Source organism: Eubalaena glacialis, chromosome 17 (assembly GCF_028564815.1).
Source record: "Eubalaena glacialis isolate mEubGla1 chromosome 17, mEubGla1.1.hap2.+ XY, whole genome shotgun sequence".
NCBI lineage: Eukaryota > Metazoa > Chordata > Mammalia > Artiodactyla > Balaenidae > Eubalaena > Eubalaena glacialis.
In genome coordinates, this window is record NC_083732.1 from 78,464,066 (window position 1) to 78,484,662 (window position 20,597).

The 20,597-nt window shown below is 47.9% G+C and overlaps 1 protein-coding gene across 2 annotated transcripts in view; it reads right to left on the reverse strand.

The window, feature by feature from the left end:
- Positions 1-16,191: 16,191 nt before the first annotated feature.
- ASAP1 (ArfGAP with SH3 domain, ankyrin repeat and PH domain 1) overlaps positions 16,192-20,597 on the reverse strand; it is a 356,837-nt gene continuing 352,431 nt past the window's right edge. For both annotated transcript variants that reach the window (XM_061171342.1, XM_061171343.1), the window contains one exon: positions 16,192-18,830. In XM_061171342.1, the coding sequence (XP_061027325.1) occupies positions 18,756-18,830 (75 nt within the window). In that variant the 3' untranslated portion in view covers positions 16,192-18,755. The remainder of the gene's footprint in view (positions 18,831-20,597) is intronic.

The window sequence follows — 20,597 nt, forward strand, 5'->3', positions numbered from 1 at the left end:
CTGTCTGCAGTGGGCAACCTCTCAGAGCAGTGTTCGCAAAGCAGGGTCCTTGGAGAATAGTACCAGCATCACCTGGGAACTGATAGGGAAAAAAGTCCACCCCATCCCAGCTACCCACTCAGAAACCTGGGGGTGGGGTCCAGCATCCTGGGGTTTAACAAGCCCTCCAGGTGATTCCAGATTAGCTCATATTTGAGAGCCACGGACTTAGAGCAGTGGTTCTCGGCCCTGGTGCGTATTAGAATCACCTGGGGGACCTGTTTACCCTCCAGTACCTGAGCCCAGCCCAAGATTCCAATTTAATTGATCTTGGGTGTACTCAGACTTCAGAATGTTCTTCAGGTGCTTTTAATGTGCAGCCAGGGCTGAGGAGCCTGATCCAGATGGCAGACAGGCTACCGGTGGCTATTTTATTCCTCTTGGATTCCTGTGCCTTCCCAGCCACTGTGTTTTCATCATTACTGTGAACACGGTACTGTTATCAAACACACTGACTTTATTTTATAAGAAATATTTCATGCATACAAAGCGGTGTAGAGATTAACATAACAAACAACCATGTACCCACCATTAGCTCTGTCGTATCTTATCATCTGGCCATTGTTATGGGCTGTGTCTCCCCCCAAATTCCTGTGTTGAAGTCCTAACCCCCAGGACCTCAGAATGTGACTGTATGAGGCAATAGGGCCTTTAAAGAGGTCCTACAGTTAAAATGAGGCCATTAGGGTGGGCCCTAATCCACAATGACTGGCGTCCTTATAAGAAGTGAAGATTAGGACATAGACATGTACAGAGGGAAGGCAGCCACCTACAAGCCAAGGAGAGAGACCTCAGATAGAACCAACCCTGCCAACACCTTGACCTTGGACTTCCAGCCTCTAGAACTGTGAGAAAATAAATTTCTGTTGTTTAAGCCACCCAGTCTATGGTACTTTGTTATGTCAGCCCTGGGAAACAAATACATTCATACTTGCTCAGATTCTCTGAAAAAAACCCAAAAAACATAACAGAGAGAATTGGAGCTCCCTCTATTCCCTCCCCTGTTCCTCTTCTCTCCTTCCTGCTCCAGGGGTAACCTATGTCCTAACTTTAGTCTTTACCTTTCTCACCAGGAGCCAGAACCATATTATGAGTGAGGATTCTGGAGCCAGAACAACTGGGTGGGGAATATTGGTTCTGCCACCTTTTAGCTGTGTGACTTTGACCCATTAATCACCCTCTCTGGGGCCAAAGGGTCCTCATCTGCAAACTGTAAATATGAATAGTATCACCTCTGCATGTTGTTTGGAGGGTTAAATGAACTATTGTTTACAAAACACCTAGGATAGAGTTTGGCACGTTAAGAGTGACATACACATGCTTGTTAAATATATCTACACTTTTACTACGTAAACATATGCATGCACCTATAAAATATGCATGAAATATTGTTTACACGTTTTCAAACTTACATAAACGGTCTCCTAGTACATATCCCTCTGTAACTTGGGTTTTCTGTTTGAGTTCCAGTGACACTTTTTGCGATGGCTCCATGGGGATAAAGGCTCTCTTTTCATCCCACTAAGGGCTGTAGCCTCAGTGTGTCTACACTGGTCTGCCTACTCTCACTGCCTCACCTGCAGAGCTGCCTCCCTCGTGCTGGCCTCTTTTCACCCACGCACAGGACATTCCCCACCTCCCCAGGGATGTCCCCTGGGTCCCCCCCTTCAGCTCTCCCTGAGGCCCTGGCTGCCTCTGGGCCAGCCCGCATGCTTTCCTGCTCTAGTTTCATTTTCCATGGGCCTGGGTTTTAGAAGCTCAGCACTTCTTACATTTCAAAGAATTTCCATAGCCATGGTCTCCTGGGATGTCCCTTAACAGCCCTGTGATGAAGATAAGGCAGTACTGTTCCCTTCCCTTTGCTCACAAGGAAACTGAGTCACAGAAACGTTGAGTGACTTGCGGAAGGTCACACAGCGAGTTAGAGACATAGTTAGGTCTCACCCCAGCTCTCCAGACTCCCAATCCCGTGTTCTTTAACAATTTTTGGTTATGAAAATAAGTGTACTTAATGCTTATAATTTGGAGTTTTATTAGTGTTCCCATTTTGCAGATGAGAAAACTAAGTTTTCCAAAAGCATGGTCCCAGAGCCACCTGCATCAGGATCCCTTGGGGGGTACTTGTTAAAAATACAGATTCCCAGGCTTTGCCCCCTTCCACATAGTCTTGCTCAGCAGGTCTGGGTGGGCCCAGGAACCTGCATTTTCATGGCCGTTGCCAAGTGGTTCTCAGGCACACTCAAGTTTGAGGAACACAGGGGTCTAGAATAAGCCTTGCCCTTTCTTTCACCCAACGCTCACTGTGGCAGGCAGCTTCCGAGGACCTGGGCAGGGTCACCAGCAGCTGCCAGCTCTGAAGTGGGCACATCAACTGTGAAGGCCAGGGTAGTGGAGGCCAAAGGCTGGTGAAGCTGAGCAAGATGCCCAGACCCAGCGTGGGGGCAGAGGGGGCGCCTGCAACACGCCTACCGACGTGGGCACCCAGCCCGGAGCCGGCCACAGAGAGAGGCCCTAGGGGCAGGAGAGCTGGGCACCTGGAGCTGCTCCAGACAGAAACCCCCATCACGATCGTTAGCGGTGTGCTGCTGGGAGCCCAGGGGCTCCAGTCCATTGGCTGTGCCTCGGCTGGGTGTCCATAGGAAATACTCACGGAGTGTTTACTACATGCCATGCACCCAACTAAGTGCTTGACGTACGTGATCTCACTTAGCGGTAGGCACTATTGTCATCTCCATTTTTCAGATGAAGAATCTGAGGCCCAGGAATCTAAATGACTCTCCCAAGGCCACAGAGTAAGCCAACGGATGCCTGCATCCATTCTCTTAACCACAATTCAATACGCCTTCAAGTCATTATTTTTTATGTTTCTGTGTACGTGGCAGAGTGCCTGGAACTGTCAGGGCTAAATAAGTGAGCTGAATGAACGAATATGAATGAATGAATGAAAATGACTGAATGACTGAATGCAACGAATGTTACAGTCTCCTGGTATCAACTGACTCTGGCATAACCCCTCAAGCTGTACTTAAAGAAAAAGGCAGGCATTCTCAAAATAAGCTTATATCGTTCTTTATCTCTTTCTTCTTGAAGGTGACTGGGCTGCAAAGAATGCATGCGTGTGCACACACACACAGTTAATTGAGGGCTCTAGTTGGATGCATTCTGGCTATTGAGAATCTGACTTGATTTGCTTGAATAGTGAAAGGTTTTAGAGACAGGATCTGGCACTCGCTCCTGAAATTCTCTAAGCCTCAGGTTACTCATCAGGAAAATGGGGATGATCACAGTGAAGCCCACAGGGCCACGGTGAGGATTCAATGAGATTAACACAGCTCAGCGGCTTAGCGCTGCACAGGGCACACGAGGAGCTGACTGAGGATGTTAGCGGTTGTTGCTTTTTCATTATCACTATTTGGAGGGAGAAGAGTGCTGGTAAGAATCACATTCATGAAAAGGAAAAGCCCCTGAAGCGTTCTAAGAAAGATGATCTGTAGCAATAGTTGTGGTTACATATACAAATGAAGACGGGAGGTGGCAAATGGCACAGATAATCCTCGAAAGGTGAATGCCACATGAATTCATTCCATTTACATTTGTCTTTGACACACATTTTTTCAATATATTGTCATTGCTTTTCGTGCCCGTTTATAAGTTGATTAAGCCACCATCAAACAGTTCCTTGAGCACCGGCTTTGTTGGATGATAGAAGGGTGGCTGTAAAATTGGCTAATAAACAGACCTTGAAATACATGGGGCTTTTGAGTTTACAGAGGGATTTTACACCCACTCTCTTAACCCTCAAATCCTGTCCCTCAAGGTGAGCAGGTACTGCTACTGTCATCTGACAGAAAAGGAAATGGCAGCCTGAGAGTCAAAGTGATGTGCCCAATGCCATCTATTTATACCAGAAGCTGGACTTGAACCTGGTCTCCGGACCCCATGCCCGTGCTCAGCTCCATTACAAGAACCCACTCTAGAATTCAAATGCACCCTTGGATACCTAGGAACCGAGTCACTGGGTAACCCCATTAATATGAATCATAGGAATCACCCATAGGAAGAGGTTTTACCCATAAAAACAGGTTGGGAGGACTTCTAGCTGAGGTAGGGTAACAAGGACTGGAATTATTCTCCATCCTTAACTGAAAAAAAAAGGAAAAAATACTGTTTCAGACACAGGACAATAGGCAGTAAGGACAGTGATTCCTGAGAAAAGATAAAGAGGGTTGTGCCTCCAGCCTCTGTGCCTCACTTGGGAATCCTTTTTATCCTTCAAAGCCCAGCCCCACTGTCACCAGCTCCACTGAGTGCGCCCTGATTGTCCCTGCTGGAAGTATACTCTGTTCTGCCCTGAAATCCTATGGCAATGCGTTTCTGCCTCGTGCTAGGGCTGCCTAAGGACCTGATAGTCAGGAGACTCTGACCTTCCATCATCTGCACCCCAACTCCAAACACAATGGTCTTCACAGAATGGTGTTCATGAAACTTTTCTGGAAAGAAGAACAAATGATTTTTCCTGGGCCATTTATCCTTAAAAGGAAAAAAAAAAGCCTTTAAAAGAGTGAATTTATAATAGCAAGACATGGAAACAACCTAAATGTCCATCAACGGATGAATGGATAAAGAAGATGTGGTATGTATATACAATGGAATATTACTCAGCCATAAAAAAAGAATGAAATAATGCCATTTGCAGCAACATGGATGGATCTAGAGATTATCATACTAAGTGAAGTCATACAGAGAAAGACAAATACCATATGATATCACATATGTGGAATCTAAAACATGGTACAAATGAACTTATTTACAAAACAGAAATAGTCTCACAGACTTAGAAAACAAACTTATGGCTACCAAAGGGGAAAAAGGGGAGAGGGATAAATTAGGAGTTTGGGATTAACAGATACACACTAATATATATAAAACAGATAAACAACAAGGACCTACTATATAGCACAGGGAATTATATTCAATATCTTGTAATAACCTATAATGGAAAATAACCTGAAAAAGAACATATATATGTGTGTGTGTGTTTGTGTGTGTGAGTGTGTATAACTGACTGAATCACTTTGCTGCACACCTGAAACTAGCACAACGTTGTAAATCAACTATATGTCAATTTAAAAAATTAATTAAAAAATAAAAGAGTACAGATATAATCATCATAGTCTCCCTTGATGTTTTTGTTTTACAGTTTAAAGAAGTGGATCTTTGGATACGCCACCTGATTGGTACCAGGAAGAACTGTTGTTTTTTTTTTTTCCTGCAATGGTTGTTGCTGTCTGTGGCAAGAACAGGGAAAGAACAGATAATTATCATCAGAGAAATACAGCTCCTAAAAGTCACATTCTTGGCACACTGAAGGTATTTCGGAAGGACAAGAAAGAGTAAAATGATTCTTTCTAAAATTAACAGTTGGGAAAATGACACTGTTTTAGCCTGAATTCCTTCTTCTTTCAGTGAAATAGAATCGTAAACCTAAAACCTTTTTTTTTTGGATTGACAAAAGTTCATTTTAAACCTTGTTGTGGGAAAAAGAGAAGGTTCTAAATTACCCTGGGATGACCAAGCGACACTCGTCACTATCAGATTATCTTGTTTCATATTCTCCAGGACACTTATTATCAGGTATTATTTATTCCACTTATTTATTTTCTGTTTCCTCCCACTGAATGGAAGCTTCAGGAAAATGGGGATCTTGTCTATCCTTTTCCCTGTGGTATCCTGAGCACAGAGCAGGGCCCAGCACCCAGCAGGTGCTCTGTAAGTATTTCCTGGAAGAACTCAGAACACAGAAGACCTTCCCCAGCCCCAGGGCTGCTGGCATTTGCACGCGAGGTTGGACAGCTGTGCTTTATGGGAGAATCCTGTGTACTTTCTCACCGACTGCTGGCTGAAAAGGCCAGAGCGGGAGGGACCACAAGAGGCAAAAATGAATAAACAGACCCAAGATGAGGTTGAGCATGGTGTGGACAAGGGCAGGGAGGATGCCATCCTGACTACAGCTCAAGCCCAGGAAAGAAAAGCAACTTGGTTTTTCATTTCTTTAAAGTTATGAAAGAGTTTCAGCTCCGTGATAGAAAGAGCACCTGTCTATGCCCAAGGCTCTTCTCTCCGGGAAAGCCCTTTCCTCGCCCCCAGCTCCCAACCCTGCACATCACAATCTTCCTTCCAGGTCCACCTGCTCTGCGTACTCTGTCATGTCTTGACATTTGGCCACGTTTGCATCAGATCTTCCCCTTCCTTCTTTGTTTCTTTCCTGTTCCTTGGGAGGGGGCGATGGGGGAGCGGAAGCCCTATGCCAGCATCCATGCCTGTGGCTCCCCCACTGCCCCCTCCCTGAGACAACCACTACCCTGAGTTTAGGGTTAATCATCCCCGTATATCCGTAAGCAACACATAGAATTTTGTAGATTTTTTTTTTAACTTCATATAAATGGTTTCATTTCGTATGAACACTCCCGGCAACTTTCTTTTCTACTCCACACTGTTTATTCATGTTGCTACATGTAGCCCATGCCTACTCATTCTGTGATTCACAGCACTCGTTACTACCACGTGAAAAACTGTGGAGTCTTTGTGTCTCTCCCACTTTCTCTTCCCTACTTTTCCCCAGTTGAGTGGGAGCCCCATGAGAGCCAGGATCATTTTTTAGGTATAAGAACTGTACCTAGTACATACCTGAAAAATTTGGCTAATTCATTCCAAGAATTAATCAACATGAGGTAGTATTCCGCTGGATAAACTTAACACGGTTGCTTTGTTCATTTTTCTGGGGATGACATCTGCATTATTCCAATATTTTGCTCTTTTAAACAGTGCTTTTGCACGGATCTTCTTTTCCATGCCCGCTTGTGCACATGTAGGAAAGAATCTCTTTGTACCTGGGGTGGAGTAGCTGAATAGTAGGTAGATACGCGTAACTTCGAATTTATTAAATATTACTACCCACTTTCCAAAGAGGTTATGCTACGATTTGTCACCCCCAGCTTACTATATATAGTAATAGATAAAAAATATATATCACAATATAAGAAACTGCCAAGTATAGTTCTGACCTCAGAACTATGGAACTCAAATCCTTCCAGAATTTTTCCACGTATAAACCATGCATGTAATGGAGATCTTTCTCTTTTGACATGTGGAGAATTTCCAATTTCTTCTTTTTGACAGCCGTTAGCATTCCATTGTCAGGAAGCACTTTACCTTTGTAAATCAGTCCCCTGTCGGTGGTTGTTAGATTGTACCCTGAAACACCATATGTTAAGTATGTTTGCATGTTCTGTAGCTCTGTTTTTTGTGGCTACATATTATTTTATTGGGTGGATGTACCATAATTAACCAGCCATGTGAATTTTTAAAATAACCGCATAGTATAAGTCTTTTATTTTTCTTAGGAAAAATTCTCAAGAGTTGGAATTTTGGCCAGTGTATTAATATTTTTTGGGGCCTCTTATGTATTGCCAAAAGGATTGTTATAATTTAGACTGCCCCCATCTTGAAAGCTGCTTTATTGAAGTACCGAGGACATATGTTTTGCTGACTTGACTCTGAGTGTCCACACAGGCGCGTTTGGTGTTGATTATCCTGTGTCCCTGGGGTCTGGCACATAGTAGGTGCATGGGAGATGCTTGCTGAAAGACAGGGGGCTCTCGGAGGAGGATGGAGTGTGAGTCTAGGAAGACGGGCCCTGCTGCTGCTTCTGCCACTCTGTTGAGAACAGAGCAGAGCTCACGGATCGACATCATGGAGTCACAGAGGTCTGAGGAAGCAAAAGCCACCTGGGTGTCACCGAACCCAGACTCTCTACTCTCCAGCGCTGTGACTTTGGGAGACTTGTTTGAGCTCTTTGTGATAGATAGAATAAAGCAGCCCGCCCCCGCTGCCCCGTCCATGTCCTTACCCCTGGGACTTGTGAATATATTACCTTCCATGGCAAAAGGGACTTTGCAGGTGTGATTAAGTTAAGGATTTGGGGATGGGGAGACTCTTCTGGATTGTCTGAGTTGGTCCGATATCACAATTCATTCTAAAGGGCGGTGAGAGGGTCAAAATCAGAAAAAGGAGATGTGATGGCATAACCATAGGCCAAGCTATGCAATCCCTATCTTCCGGGTGATGAAACTAAAGCGTAGAGGGGAAAAGTCTTGCCCGAGCTTTTCCTGTTGGCTGGAGCCAGGCAAGGACAGAACCCAGGCTCCTCCTCCTCATTTCAGCAGCCCTGGGGGTGGTGACCCCATTGGGCGGGGTCCAGTTCTTCTCCTGCCCCTGTTGCCCTGCAGAGCTGCCCCTCTGCACTCCTTCTCCCTTCCTAATTGGATGCAGGCACAGCAGGGTTTTTTTTTTTTTGGCTGCGCTGGGTCTTCGTTGCTGCCTGCAGGCTTTCTCTAGTTGCGGCGAGCGGCGGCTCCTCTTCCTTGCGGTGCGTGGGCTTCTCATTGCAGTGGCTTCTCTTGTTGCAGAGCACGGGCTCTAGGTGTGTGGGCTTCAGTAGTTGTGGCTCACGGGCTCTAGAGCTCAGTAGTTGCGGTGCACGGGCTTAGTTGCTCTGCGGCAGGTGGGATCTTCCCGGACCAGGGCTTGAACCCACGTCCCCTGCATTGGCAGGCGGATTATCAACCACTGCGCCACCAGGGAAGCCCCACAAGCAGGGTTTTATTTGTGATAGTCCAACTGGACTCCATTTCAAGAGCAGAGAGACTAGCTGTGTTTGAATACCCTCTACCAGGCCAGAGGAAAGACACCACTTCCTGTAATTCTGACGTCTTTCTTCTCTCAGGATAACTTTGGTGGATTGGGGTCGGGGTTTTAGTGGCCCCCTTACTTAAAGTTGTTGTTTGAGGACCCCCTATGGGCTCTCGGCTGCAGGGAGCGTGAAAGGCAGGCAGAGACGGTACCTATTAGGAGCTTTATCTCTGGTCAGTGGCCTGAGCCCTAGAATAGGCTGGAGGAGACCACGGGTGCTTGTGACGGAGCAGGGCCCTGGCCAGGGTTGGAAGGGGCTGAGGACGGTGAGACAGGATGAAGGCGGAGAGGCCAGGCCAGCACCCAACAAAGCGCTTCTTTTGGCTTTAAGATCCACACGTTGCTTTGGTTTAAAAAAAAAAAAAATGTTGAACCATGTGAATGTTATTTTTCAAAGGACAGTCCGTGACCACCCACATCAGAGCGCCCAGGCATATCTGCTACACGTACAAAACCCTGGGTCCCACCTGCGCCACCTGACCCGCTGACTCAGAATCAGGGACCTTAGGGTGCGGGGTTTGCATTTTTAACACTCAAGTTTGAGACCCACAGCTTAAGTAGAGGGAAAGACAGACGGACGCAGAGATCAGATGGGCGGGTTGGCAGCAGGAAGGGGAGCAGCGGGTTCCTGCTCTGGGCTTGGCTCCCCGAGGACCTCCTGACCCCACGGGCATCCCGGGCGCAGGGCGCGGGGAGCTGGGTGTGTCCGAGCCGCAAGAATCCTGCCTGGCAGGGAGGGTTCTCTAAGCAGAGGTGATGCGTTACCATGAAATCAGCACTTCCCAGCCTGACTCATGGATGGGAGTGACTTTACCGTTAAGAGCCAGAGGGGCAGAGATGAGGCACTTCTAGAGTTTCATTTCTGTTTTGAAACTCACAGCTCAACCTTGGGTGGTGTGTCTGTGACCCCTGAGTACACCTGTCTGTTAAAGGAAGTCCGGCTTCGGAACCACCAGATCTGCTCCCCCGGGGATCTGAGACCCTGCTCCTTGCCCTCAGCCCCTCTGCAGGCCGACCTCGCGGGCTGCAGGCTTCGTCAGAGCAGCCAGGTCCCCGGCTCCAGGGGCACAAACGCCCAGCTGCGCTCTGCTGCAGGGGCTGGGGTGGTGGCTACCATGGGGGAGACTGAGAAACCCCTGTAGGGTCAAAAGGCTACTTCCTCTTGAAAGGAGAGCAAAACCACACTTTCTTTTGGTTTCAATTATTGGTAAAGTTCTTACTGGCCCCGGAAGCTGAGAAACATTTGTTGGTCTCTGATTTTAAAATAATAAAAGCAAAAGTAGTGATATTTAGCCCTTTCACCCTACCCACTGCACTAAGAGGTAGCAGGTTCAGGCGTCTAAAAGCAGCTTTGAGCAATCAGGAAGGCTCAGGGGATGGAGGGTGGAGGGAGCCGGGCGGGACTCCTTGGCATAAACGGCAGGGTGGGGGAGGGGATTACCCCGACAGAGCCCTAACAGACGCCAGACCAGATGTAGGTCTTACATTATAGTAAAAAAATTTATCAAAGTAAAATGTGCACAGAGTTAACCATTATACAGGAGGGCCTACTCCAAAACGTTCCAAGTTGTTCTCTGTCCATCTCCATTTGTGAGGGCAGTGGTAGTACCCACATTTCATGGACAAGAAAATTTAGGGGACTTCCCTGCTGGAGCAGTGGTTAAGAATCCACCTGCCAATGCAGGGGACACGGGTGCGAGCCCTGGTCCGGGAAGATCCCACATGCCGCGGAGCAACTAAGCCCGTGCGCCACAACTACTGAGCCTGCGTTCTAGAGCCCACGAGCCACAACTACTGAAGCCCACGGGCCTAGAGCCCGTGCTCCGCAACGAGAGGAGCCACCGCAATGAGAGGCCCATGCACCGCAAGGAAGAGTAGCCCCCGCTCGCTGCAGCTAGAGAAAGCCCGCACGCAGCAACGAAGATCCAACGCAGCCAAAAATAAAAAAATAAATAAATTTATTTTTTTAAAAAAGAAAATTTAGGGTTCAGAGGGGCCAGCTAACTTGCCCACATTCACTCAGCTATGGGGCGGGGGGCGTGCAGCATCAAACCCAGGGCCAGAGAATCCACTGCCCACATCTATGCTTCCAGAGGCCCCAGAGACGCTTAGTTTAGCCTGAACAATGGTATTACTGGAGAAAAACCCAAGGCCATCTCACATATTTAGGTGATTTGCCTGGCTTTTGAAGGCTTTGGAGTTTGTGATTCCTGAACGTTCCATCTTCTTGAGGACAATATCCAGGTTCAAAAGAGTAGAAGGGAAAGATAACACACAGAATGAGAGAAAATTTTTGCAAATCGCACATCTGATAAGAGACTTTATCTAGAATATATCAAGAATTCCTACAACTCAGTAACAAAAAGACACGTGATCCAATCTTAAAATAGGCAAAGGTTCTAAACGGCCATTTCCCCAAAGAAGATGTACACATGGCCAGTGAGCAAATGAAAATATGCTCAACATCATGTCATCAAGGAAACACAAATCAAAACCACAGTGAGATACCACTCCACACCCACTTGGCTGGCCGTAATAAAAAAGACAGATCATAACAAGTGTTGTCAAGGATGTGGAGAAATTGGAGCCCTCGTACACTGCTGGTGGGAATGCAAAATGGTGCAGCTACTTTGGAAAACAGTCTGGCAGTTCCTCAGGCGGTTACACAGAGTTACCCTCTGACCCAGCACTTCAACTTCTAGGTATACGTACAAGAGAAACGAAAATGTCCGTCCCCGCAAAAACTTACACACGAACGTTCATAGCAGCATTATTCATAATAGTCAAAATAGTGGGAACAACCCACCTGCTCAGCAGTGGATAAACAAAATGAAGGATATCAATACAGTGGAACATTACTTGGCAATAAAAAGAAATACTGATACATGCTGCAACATGGATAAACCTTGAAAACGTTATGCTGAGTAGAAGAAGCCAGTCACAGAGGACCATCTAGGATTCTATTTATAATAAACCACTGAAATGTATACTTGATGAGTGAATTGTATGGTATATGGATTATATTGCAATAAGGCTGTTATAACATTTTTTTAGGAAGAGTATAGGGAGGTGGGGGGTAGGTGATGGGTGTTGGTCACATGGGGCCAAGCAGGTAGCTGGTCAGAAGGGGCTTATCCTCATTAGCCCTAATTTCACCGCCTCGTTTTAGCAGACTTTCCTTTTTAAAACACGTTTGTTAAAGTATAACCAGTGGTCTGCTGGAGCTGGCTCAGTCCCACTTGCAAGAACAGATTGTAACGGATTGTATACCTCTTTTCCCGACTTGGCATTCAGCGACATCATATTGGTAGCTTGGAATCAGCCATGGTGAAATATTTACACTATGGGAATTGGCAAATGCTACAAATAAGGGCCTTAAAAATATTTTTTTTTTTGAGAGCTGGTTACACATTTATCAGCATTGCACTGAGGATAACACACACACAGAAAAGTGCACATATCAGAAGCAAACAGCTCAAGGAATTTTCACAAACTGAACCAAACCTGTGTAACCAGCACCCAGAAGAAGAAAGAATAGCATCTGTACCCCAAAGTCCCTCCCCCAGCCTCCCTTCCAAGTTCCCCTTCGGGTAACCGTGATGGTGACTTGTTACCACATATATGACCTATTTTTGTACATTATGTAGAATCAAAGGTGAATTCTCCTGAATGTGGCTTCTTGCCTCAATCAACATCATTTGTGACATTCATCCCTATTGTGTGTGGTTGGTTCATTCTCATTGCTGTACACATTGTGTGATGATGCCCCTATTTATATAACCATGCTACTGGGATGGACATTCGGGTAGTTTACAGGTTTTTACAGTTATCAACAGTCCTGCTATGGACACTCCAGCATGTTTTTTTGCCCAGCGCATGCACAATTTCTACCCGGGAGCCTTGGGTCATGGGGCGTATGCATATGTCCAGCTGTCATAGACATTCAGCCAATTTCACTTTGACTCTGCTCCTATTCTCCGCCTACCCAGACTCCCTTCCCTTCCCCTCGCCGTGTGAGCTGCTCAACACCCACACCCTCTCCTTGGGCACAGACCAGACTCAGCTTCGGCTTTAGGCGGGAGAGTGGACCCCGGCCACCGGCACTGGTCTGGAAGGGAAAGCGGGACAGCCTGGGTGCACTCGCGGCTCATCAGCGCTAGAGCTTTCTTATGGTGGCAGAGCCGTAAAAGGCAACCCAGACAGGGAAGCGGTCGACTGCTCTCCGGAGGTGGAGCAGGCCAGGGGAGTCCTGGTGTCTGGGTTTTCTAAGTGGTTCCAGCTGAGCAGGAACTAAGCTTGCACATTCAGACAAACGTATTCTTGTGCACCTTTGTTCTGCAGCTTAATGCACCATAGAAAGAGGCCCATTGTCAGGCCTCCTGTTTACTGGGTGAGAGTCAGCAATATGCAGTGGGCAGAGCAAACCTGGACCAGAGGCTCCCTCTGACCCTTGGTTGGGGACGACGTTCCCGCCACCGAACACGACCCCCATTTTCAACAGCGGGCGTGCTTTTACTTATTTTGCCAGGAGGTTTCACGTGCTCACTCGCACAAGGAATACTTGGAGGTCACCAACTGCATGTCAAACACTGAGGAGATCTGTGTGATTTCTCACTGGTATCTGGGGAAGGTGAGGTTTACAGTTCTTGTTGGGAGACTGAGAGGGACCCGTGCCCGCTGGCGGTACATGGGGACAACCTGGGGATACGGGTTAAATGCAGATTCCTGGGCCCCTCCTGAGACTCCAGGTTCAGGGCCCAGGAATCTGATTTTAATGCCGAGGACCCCAGGTGACGCTGGCCCAAATCTCAAAACCTGGCCCTGCTGGATTCTCAGGCCAGCATGCAGATGACACGTGTGCCATCTCTCGTCCTCAGATCTGCTTGGACCTATAAAGTGAAAGTTTAAGTCCTGTCCGAAGATGTGTGAAGCCGAACAGGGCTTCTCCCCTGGTAGTTTTGAAGAAGGTCAACGTTTTGGCCTTCTGAGCCTCTGACTAGGGTTTGCTGTGTGGTAAGATTTTTGCAAAACAGCTGTGTTTATCTGAGCTCTAATTCCTGTTTTCAGGAGCTTAAGCGTTTCAATGCCTGCACACGGGGCTGCGGTGCTGACAGATAGACACGCACACTCAACCACCGCTTTCTTCTCAGTCACAGGCTGCACGTACCAGGACACCGGATGCCAGCCCGACCTCTGCAGAGCAGCTGTCCAAGAACTACTCACCCGGGGCCCCTTCTGCAAAGGCCGTCACTTCTCTGGACTGCAAACTTCGTTGCACTTCCTGGTTTATACTTCCCTGGGGCTGACCTGCCCTGCAAGGCTGGAGTGGGCCGGCTCGGACCCAGCCAGTAGCAGCAGAGGCAACCCAAGGTCACGGCTGGGAGCCACACGGGCCCTGACCTCTGGGTTCAAGTCCGGCCCCCGCCCCTCACAAGCGACTTGACTTTTGGCAAGTTACATCTTCACCTAAGCATCAGTCTCCTAAACTGTAAAATGGGTAAGATAAACGTTCCCCTTCATAGTGTGGCTGGGACGAGCGCGGTCATGCTGATAAGGCACTGGGCCCGGTGCCGTGGCCGCGATGCAGGTTAGCAGTTACCGTGCGGGAGGGGCCCCCCGGGAAGAAGGGGTGCACGACTGCTGGGGAGGGGTCCCTGCCTGTGCCTTCACCACTGGTCCCTGCTCCGGCTGCTGGAGGTACGCCACACACTGTCCCACCAGCCTTTGCCCAAGCTCTTTGCCTTCACCTGCTCAGTCGTGCAGGCCCCCAGGATGGGCGCAGACCCCCTTCCTCCAGGAAGCCCACCGGCTTCAAATTACCCACATACTGCAGATTCGGGGAAATGAAAGATTTCCATTTGGGATGGATGAGAACACATGGGGGGCAAAGGAGAGTAGGTTGAATTGCCCAATAATTATCAACACTCCCACCTCACCCCTGCCGCACATACACCCACATTCTGGGAGGAGGAAGACGTAAAAAATATGGCGGAGGGCACAGGGTCAGGGGAGAGGAGCAAAAAGCAGGGCTGGGGAGGGAGAGGTCGGGGAGGCTGGTGCCGAGGCCACAAAGCCTTGGGTTCCACCTGCTGCCGTGACTCACTGTGACCTTGGGCAAGCCACTTCAGCCCTACGAGTGCATCTCCTCATCTGAAGATGGGCCGAAGGAGGATTTCTGCCCCCTAGAGGACCGACTCCGTGTACAGGGAACAGCGGCCCATCTGCCGTCCAGGGCTTGAAGGACCCTAGGTAAAGAGATCAGGGTGCCCTCCTGTTCCTAGCATTCCTGGGAGACGGGCCACGGGGGGCTCACAGCATACTGGAGGGGATGCTTTCAATGGGGGGCCAGTGTGTTGACCTCAAAGAGAGGCTGCTCCAGGTTTAAAACAATACATAACCAATGCAACCATTGAAGCATTCTGTAGTTAGATGGAAAGCTGGCTGCCATCCAGGTAATTATGGCTTGAAACACCCAGGTAATTATGGTCACCTCTCCCAGATACATCCCGATGGAAAGTCACTGGCTTCCGTGCCGAACCCCATTTTCCCCACAGGTTGGTCTGTAGAGTTTATCTTGCCGAGGTGTGTGAACAGGTGTTAAGATCTACCAACTTTCACGAAAGGAGACAAAAGAAATGCTGAGACCAACACTTCGGAATCTTCAACGCCATGGTCTCGGTCAGCTTTCCACGGCTGCGTTTCCCTGGCTAGAATGTCATGATGCTGACCATCTCCCATGTGGTGGAAATTCTGAGGATGGCCTTGGAGCCAGAATCACTCACCCGGACCCCCATGGCCGCTGCGCGGTAATGGATCTTCCTGAGCCTCCTGTCAAGCTCTGTGATGCTGGGAGGGCGAGATGAGATAACGCTGGCCCGGTGCCTGGACCTGGGTCTGCTACAGTGCAGTGGCACCAGCGGTGACAGCAACATGACAGAAGTGCATGTACAGCGCTTGGTCTGTGCTGGGTACCATCCAAGAGCTTTTAGTGCATCAACATGTAATCTTCATGACTGCAGGATGGGTGCCTGGAGGTGGGAGTGGGAATTGGGCAGGGCGGGGTGGGGGGCGGGAGGGAGGGAAAACCAAAACATTGAGGTCCATGGTTCGTTAAGCCGAGGAGAGGGAAGCACATTATTTAACCAAAGTGAGCTTTAATGTAGAAGTTGAATGACTTGTTACCTACAGCACCCCCCCAAAAGCACAGCCAAGTGAAGTTTTGATTTCCTCCAATCAGAAGAGTAGTGGACAACTCACAAAATGGCCTGATGTCAGATGTTTGGGATCAACTGAGAATATGTTTATTTAAAAGCAATTTTAAATATTAAAAAAAGTAGAAATTAACACATACAGTACTTGAAAACTGTCACATTAAATACATGTGAAATGACGAGTGTACTGATGTTTGAGCGTAACACCCAGATGGGAATTCGGAATTTAACTCGTGGCGCTATGGGATTCCTATACAACATGTTGAAAGTTCTAGGCAATAAAAAAATAAATAGCAATTGCTGTTCAACAGTAAAATAAGACACACACTATTTGCAGAACATAACTTTCCCCTCTGGGGGGGGAGAAATAACTAATTAGCTATTTTTTCCATAGGTTCCATACCTTCAAAATACTCTATATCATGTACAAAATTGCAGATAGTGGCTCACTGAGTTTAAGAACAATACCAGATTCAAACTCAACCAAGGTCGCCAAAGGTACTTATACCTAGTTTTCCTATGTCCCACAGTAAGCTGGGTTAGAGAGAACTCAAATTCCTGATGGAAAACAAAAACAAAACCAGAAGAAAAGAAACAAAACAAAACCCGAAGTGTTAAAAAAAAAAAAAAGGCATTTGTGTAAAAGTCACTCCAAAAGGGGAAAAAAATAGACATTGACTCCATGTAATTTTAGACATCTACCTTTTGTGTTTTTTTAAAAAGCCAGTTTATTTTGAGATCAGTTGAAAATACTGTAGGCCACAAAAATGAATGGTGCTTCAATACAACTTAAGAAGTACAAATGAATGAACTGGGACACTAAATAACTTCAGACAGTGACTTCCTGGCCTGACACCCATGTGGCTTAAACACTGAGGCTGTGAACACTGTCAGCCATGTACACCAGCACGTCGGCCGGCTCCCGGTGTCTTGTTCTGTGTGGGGTTCACGTGTGCCATGACGCTGAGGAAGCAATTGCTTAAAATCACTTTCCAATAACAGCTGATATGTTGCAGGTTTGTCATGCAAGGTTTATTGATTAGGTGGCTATTCAAAGTTTTCATAGTAATCACTTAAGCAGAACTAAATTAATATTCACTGAGCACTGACTCTAGACTCTATTAAAGAAGGCTTCCCCTAAGGGTTTGGTTGGGAGTTGTGCTTCTGTGAAATGAACATTTCTTACTCATCGCCAAGATTATCTGCTTAAAAATATTAGTTTTCTGTGCTGTTGCCAACACAGCAGTTTAAGCGAACTTAACGCCAGAACGACACACGAGCCTCGGAATCAGAGAGCAGCCCCACTGACTGTGGAGTGAAATGACTGTATCCTTTCCCAAAATTCAGACTGACGTAAAAGACTGAAAAACTCACGATATTCTTAATGGTCTGATGAACACAGCTGGGGTGAGAAGAAAACCGAGAGGGGCAGAGAGTCCCGGCAGAAAGAGCGTGTTTCACAGTGCAATTCACAGCAGCGTTCAAGAACGTGGCCATGAATTGACTCGAAGGTAACGTGTCTACTGAACGGAGCTGGAGATTGGAAAACTTATCTATGATTGGGGCTTAGTAAAGAAAATGGAAAAAGAGAAGGATGGTTTCAGCACCTGGATTCTGCAGGGGGGGATAAATGATGTGCAGAACTGACTTTTGAATTTGTCATCTTCTTGAATAATCTTTTGAAAGTTTAAATTTATCAAGAACAAAACTCAGAAAAGACTTTAAAATGGACACATTGGGGGCGTTAACACATTTGAAGGATGCTAATTCATAATGTGATATGTAAATGCATACTCTTGAGAAAGCCAAATGACTGACTGGAAACAAATATTGTTGCAACCTTATAATCTCTCCTTTAATGGCAATCAAGTTTAAAAAATGCACAGTTCAACTTATCCATACTATTCCTTTATAAAAGGCAGATTTCAGGTAAGCTTCTAAATGCATGCATAATGTAGAGGCTAATATTTTCTGGCAGTCCTTGGTTCCTGAAAGTTGAACTTCATCAGATATCTTAAACTTCTGTGAAAATAGTCATGAAGGATATGTTATTTTTGCATAATGAGGTAATATCTCAGGGGCGGGTACTCATCCTCTTAAGACAGTGTAAACCCACTTGTCTAAACTTGCACGAGGCTTTGGGCACTGCAAAATGCCACCCAAGGTTATGGGTCAGTGAATATTTTGCTGAAGGAATAACACTTACATTTAACTGAGCACTTTTCTGTAATAAATACCAAGGTCGGCTTTTGTAGCTGTAAACTGTGTACACAGATAACTACAGGCTGGTCTGTCATGGAGCCGAAAGTTTCACCTGGAAAACAGAACCCACCTCTTTGCTAATGGTGCATTTTCAGTAACACAATGGAGAATACTGTATTGTCAGGAACAGAGAGGCAACTCTATGCCCTTCAACAGTTGCTGGAGACCACTTCTATTTGCAAAGCCAGCAGTTCCTATATTCCTGTTTTTGTTTGTTGGCTTGGAAAACAGCATAGAGAGAGATGTAAGTGCTAGATGTCAAGGACGGCTTTGGCAAACCAGTAAGGCGCACCGGGTCCCAAGGCTACCCTAATACTGGCGAAGGCAGAGACCACAGGGTATTTACAACACACGCTATGTTCCCCTCCCGCGGCGGCCCCTCTGGGAGCCTCCCCCTCAGTGACAGCAGCTATATACACGGTGAGCACAGGGCCACGTGGACGCAGCAGTCTTGCATGACAGGTGCAGACAGTCTGAAGGTTCTGCTTTTTGCTAGTCAGACAGGATGTGGACAAAGGACACCGGAAAGACCCCCTTCCTCTCGGGCTGCCCTTCGATGTGCCCAATCTGCAGGGAGAAAGGAGAGGTGTCAGGCTGGAGGTGGCCGGTGGGTCAGAGCCCCCGGAGTTGGCCCGGACCCCGGCGGGATGCAGGCCACGGTGAGACACAACACGAAAGCACCACACGGGGGAGGACCACGTTCACGTGGATCACTGCACCCGCAGACAGCCCCGGGAGGTACAGTCCCGTGACCCCGCACTTTATACACAAAAGGGACAGCGGCCCAGAGACGGGGGTGACCTGCTACGGTCTCGCCCAGGCTGCAGCTTCAGCCACGCGCTCAACCAGGCTGTCTGGCCACCTTTCCTGCTGGGCGACCTCAGGCAAACCGTGCTAAGCCTCCTGTCTGTAAAGCGGGGCTAAAACCCCCGTATTTCTCAGCTTGTTGAGAGATTACACTAACGATTATGTATATGGAAGGGCCTCTGTGTACCGAGAACCTGCTTCCTGGCTGCTGTGCGGGGGAAGGACACTGTGAAAGTTTGAGATGGACGAGGGCAAGTTTTATGGCCGTTTGGTCGTCTGCTGCCTAAACCTGTAAGCCATGGTTACCTGACAAAAGTTCCTAATAACTTCAGTTACACCAGCATTAACTGCATTAAAGAGAATCCTATGAGGAAAAAGAATACCGACACGCACGCTGGCTTCACATGACAATTACGGGGAGAGATGGGTGGGGTGGCCAGGCTCGCTCTCATTTCCCGGCATGAAGTGCCTGCTGCACAGAGGGTGGCTGGAGCAGGAGCTGTGTGTCAGCCCAGGGCTGCTGCCTTCGTTTACCGGGACTGTGGCCTTGGGCGGTCACCCGGGCCACTGTCCACCAGCTTCCCTTCTGGAGAGTGGAGTAAGGCCTGGCCGACCCATCTCACGGGGTCTTAACTGGTGTCGTGCACATGAGTTCTTAGACTCATGCCCCACTTTCCAGAGGAGGAAACTGAGGCTTACTGAAAGGACATGCTTTATCCAGGGCCTCAGAGTGAGTCACCTTGGGCCTTTAGGGCCCACATCCTTCTCAAGAATCTAAGCTGCCAGACTCCCAGGTCAGAGAGAGAGAGGGAGAAAGTCTAGGGTTCCTCAACCTCAGTACTCCCGACATTGGGGCCAGATGGCTCTCTGGGGTGGGAGCTATTCCAAACACTGTAGGATGCTTAGCAGAAGCCTTGGCTTCTACCCACCAGAAGCAGGAAGCACCCACCCTGCCCAGGTCCTGATAATTAAAATGTTTCCAGATGTTGCCATATGTGCCTGGAGGGCAAAACTGCCCCTGGCTGAACCACTGTTGCAGTCCAAGCAAAATCCCCATGGCTGTGGCCAAGAATCTGAAGTCACTGTCTGGGCCCAAAGGAGGGGAAGCCAAAAGTACACGTGTGTGCATGCGTGTGTATGTGTGTGTGTGGACGTGCACAAGTTCCTGGGCATCAGCAGGCTCTGCTGGCTCAGCTGTGAACCACAGGTCCCTTTCTCGGCAGACAGAGCCGGGACCCTATGGGCAGGAGGGGCTCAGGCTGCCAAGGAAGAAGAATTTCCACGCTGGGGTCGGGAAATGATCGACTAGGAAAAGCATAGGAGGCTTCTGCCCGCTGCACCTCTGCCTGGCAGGGCCCACTGGAGGCTCCCTCCGGCCGCAACCTAGACAGCTGTGGACATGTCAGCCGCCCCTGCAGCCACCGAGAACCGGGGCACTTTCAAGGGACACGGTGGGAGGACAGGGATGCCTTTCCTTCCTGACACCTGGGCAGCAGGTTTTCACGGAAAAGGAGTTGTCCTAGATAT